General features: G+C 34.0%; 1 protein-coding gene across 1 annotated transcript; it reads left to right on the top strand.

Annotated features, from left to right (window-relative positions):
* The first annotated feature begins 460 nt into the window (after window positions 1-460).
* On the top strand, window positions 461-2,164 carry LOC121123456 (uncharacterized). Its single transcript, XM_040718579.1, has 5 exons — window positions 461-595; window positions 650-805; window positions 863-1,004; window positions 1,068-1,594; window positions 1,659-2,164. The coding sequence occupies exons 1-5, from the start codon at window positions 511-513 to the stop codon at window positions 2,036-2,038; spliced, it is 1,290 nt and encodes a 429-aa protein (XP_040574513.1). The 5' UTR covers window positions 461-510; the 3' UTR covers window positions 2,039-2,164.
* The last annotated feature ends 1,441 nt before the right edge of the window (window positions 2,165-3,605 follow it).

The following is a 3,605-nucleotide window of genomic DNA, read 5'->3' on the forward strand; positions in this document are numbered from 1 at the left end:
TTTTCTGTAATGTGTATTTGAATATGAAATGTCCGATTCCCCTCCGACTACATTCAATGCATATTTAAATTTCAAGTTCTAGTCGGGACATGGGCTAGCCTTGACTCTAGATAAATTATTATTTTTTCATATTTTGTGGCTGAGATATCATAGATAAAAGTAGGCAGTTTAAAATAAATGTTTTGAGTTTTTGTGACACCCTAATGTATAGAGGTACACTTAAACTCTACATAAATAAACAATAGGATTGAAAGAAAATGTTGATTTTTTACTTGATTTTTAAAGTACTTAGTAAATTAGTGATGTCCTCTTCTTCCAAGATGCCAAAAGCAGAAGAGTAGAAACCATTTTTTGGATTACACAGCTCATCCCTAATTTCTTAGAAAAAGGCGTATCAAAACTCATTATACAATATTATGTATTTAAACAATTACAATTTTCCTCTATAAATACCCCTGCTCGGATCCTTATGCGAATTAGATTCAAATACTCAGTGAATCAAGAAGGATCATGACTTTTTATACTCATCGCATTCTATTCCTGACCTTTCTGCTCCATTTTACTACATCTCAGAATACCTCTCGTGACTCCAAATGTGGGTTTAACATGTTTATTACGAATCATTAATTTATTTATGATCTCTTTTCAGTTTTGGGCTTGTTTAATGTGGTCCAATTTGCCAATGATGTTTGCAACTCAACAGTTAACAATGAACAAGGGATTTGCTACACGTCTCAGGAATGTAATAGATTTGGAGGGAAGGCAGTGAGTCCTTGTGCCTCTGGGTTTGGCGTATGCTGTGTTTGTAAGTCCTGATGGAAATGTATATAATATTTGTTAATCCTATTTGTGTTTAAAATAGTTGTTAAAAATTGTCGAGGGGATAGAAGTATGGGGCAAGAGATCATGTACTTCCAAAATGACAATTATCCTGATGTGGACAGGCTCCCTAATATGTGCATGTTGTCCATTCCTATCAAAGACACAAATATTTGCCAATTAAGGTATGCTGGGTACACTACATATATAGAAACTTTAATGAAATATATTTTTTCTATTTGTTAAAGATTGGATTTTATTGAATTTGATTTAGATCCTGGATCACAATTTAGTTCGCCCTGTGATCAAGATTATCTGGAGATATTTACAAATTCTGGCTCGGATGGTCTTGGAACTGGTAAGCTTTGTGGAAATAATAAGGGACAACATCTTTATATCTCTCTTATGAGCCAATTTGATTCACCAAGTATGCGTATAGTCACTGATATGCGTGAAAGCTCAGAAGAGTCAGGAAAGAGGGGCTATCGTTGGAACATTAAGATTACACAGATTGATTGTAATTCAGCCTCTAGCACTTCTGAATTGAAGGCTCCAGATGGATGCCTCCAGTATTTTCAAGAAAGAAGAGGAACAATAACAAGCTTCAACTGGGATCCTGCCCTTCCCAGGAAGTATGTGCCCAATCAAAATTATGCCATTTGTATCCAGAGAAGCATTTCTGACTGTGAGCTTCGTTTGAGACGCTCTGCTGGGATTCCAAAAGGATCCACCTCCATTGGGAAAACCCTAACTGGTGGTACATGTGGTGTTAATGGTAATATATATATTTTTAATTTCCTTGCCCATTTATAAACTCCTTGATTTTTCTTCGTGTCTAGGATGTGGAGTTAATGATTGTATCAAAAGTAGTGGTGGTAATAATGATGTAATGAGCGACCATCTGGAAATCAATTCTTTCTATAATGACGTTCAAAATGCACAAACGGATAAAAAATACAAGATCGAGCACATCTATTGTGGAGAAGGAGTGGGTTCTACAAAAGCGAGAGGCAACAACAATAACAACAATGGGGACGAGGTTGAAGCTTCGGAAATAATATCCCAGACTAAGGGTCCTTTTGTTATCTCCTTTTTTGCTGATGAATTCTCAAGTGACGGGAATACAAATACGGGTACGAATAAAAATATGGATGAGCTGGGCTTTAGTCTGGACTATTCCTTATTTACAAGCTGTACAAAAATTATCATCATGCCCTGATTAGTGACTCAACGACTTAACTATGATTCTCTATGTGAAAAGATTTAATTAATCCTTGTAATTTTGTGTGTTCATCTTTTTTATTTATTTCAATTTTGAGAAATCAATATATAGACATACTTATTATACATTTGTAGTTATTTTTATTTTTCAAGAATGGGTCACAGTCATTCCTGATTAAATATACGCCATGTGTACGCAACTATTATAGCTTGGTTTCCATCAAGAAATTATAAACACATATGATACCGTTAATATATTAGTTCGTTGCTCTTAATAAGTTACGTCGGGATCAATTGTATATACGAACTCGGTCTTGTATTGATCAATTCATTATTAACATTGACCTAATATAATGTATTATGTAACTTTGGCAACATGTTTTATATAAATAGGGGTATCACTCTGCCAAAAATCGGGTTGGCTTTTTATCATAGCTCCCAGTGTGGGGTCTCAAAGTTAGGTAATAATCTAAAATAATTTTAAAAAATGTCTTCCAACTGAACATTTGTGGTGTCATTAATTGCTTCAAGTGAATAAAGGTAATATTGTACTTTCGTTATAAAAGCATGATGTAGAATCTTTTTTTGAGGACGTCAGAGCGAAAAAGTCGTCCCACAGTCATATAAAATGTGAGATGTGGTCTCCTCATCTACCTTACAGAAAAAACACAGGTCCTTTGGTTTCAAAATAGAAAACACTTCAAGTGTATCAAAATGGGGCTTGTAAAGCCTCTACAAATTTGCTTTCCAGCCACATTCAGACCTCTTCGTCCCCAACACTCTCAATTAATTTGATTTAACATCTTTTCCACAATGACCCCAGATCTAATACTATCAAAAAGGAACTAACATTTCTGAAGTACATTCTTTTTTCAGTTGTAATTTTTTGGGGTTCATCTTCATGTCAAAAATGATTTCTCTATATTGCATCTTTTCCATAGGTTCGTTACATTTTCCAAGATGTTGATGTTGAGCTTCTCAGGGGTATATTTTGACGGAGAAATAGCTCAAGCTTCTGTAGATTCTATTCAATATCACAAAAAAGATAACTCAAAAATTTGCAACTTATAAGATACTGCTTGATTGGTTGTAGACCATCATTAAAATGAGCCTGTCCTAAGGCCTCGAGAGGTACTGAAATGTTTCACAAATTTTGTTCTTTTTTGCAAGAAAAAATTCTTTTATTTTTTAGATCTAAAAAGGATTTGGTGTAACCATCGACTTTTTGGCAAACCATTTAGTCAAACCCTGTTTCTTTAATAATATGAATAACTTAAGACATTATATATGTATTGCAACGTCTATACATTCCCATTGATGAAAGCCTAGATGTCTTATACTTTTGGTATGGAAGTCAATTTTTTTTTAAATAGTTGCTTTGTTGATTGAAGAAGCCTTTTTACCAATTGTTACTTCTAACCTTTTATGGCCCAACGTGCCAAATTTGGCACATTTGGAAAATTACTTATAAATCAAATAACTTTGAATAAATCAATTAGAAGCTTATCTTACCGGTTAAGTACACGATGGAACAAAACTGATCCAGTGTATTGTGAAAAAAAACG

The sequence above is a fragment of the Lepeophtheirus salmonis genome, chromosome 8 (assembly GCF_016086655.4).
Source record: "Lepeophtheirus salmonis chromosome 8, UVic_Lsal_1.4, whole genome shotgun sequence".
Lineage (NCBI taxonomy): Eukaryota > Metazoa > Arthropoda > Copepoda > Siphonostomatoida > Caligidae > Lepeophtheirus > Lepeophtheirus salmonis.

What these genes read in the sequence shown, in the direction of transcription:
- LOC121123456 (XM_040718579.1), top strand. Translation starts at nt 511, where the DNA reads ATGACTTTTTATACTCATCGCATTCTATTCCTGACCTTTCTGCTCCAT. An exon ending in GTTTGGCGTATGCTGTGTTT is followed by an intron (nt 806 to 862) that starts GTAAGTCCTGAT and finishes TGTTTAAAATAG; the next exon opens with TTGTTAAAAATTGTCGAGGG. An exon ending in TGGTACATGTGGTGTTAATG is followed by an intron (nt 1,595 to 1,658) that starts GTAATATATATA and finishes CTTCGTGTCTAG; the next exon opens with GATGTGGAGTTAATGATTGT.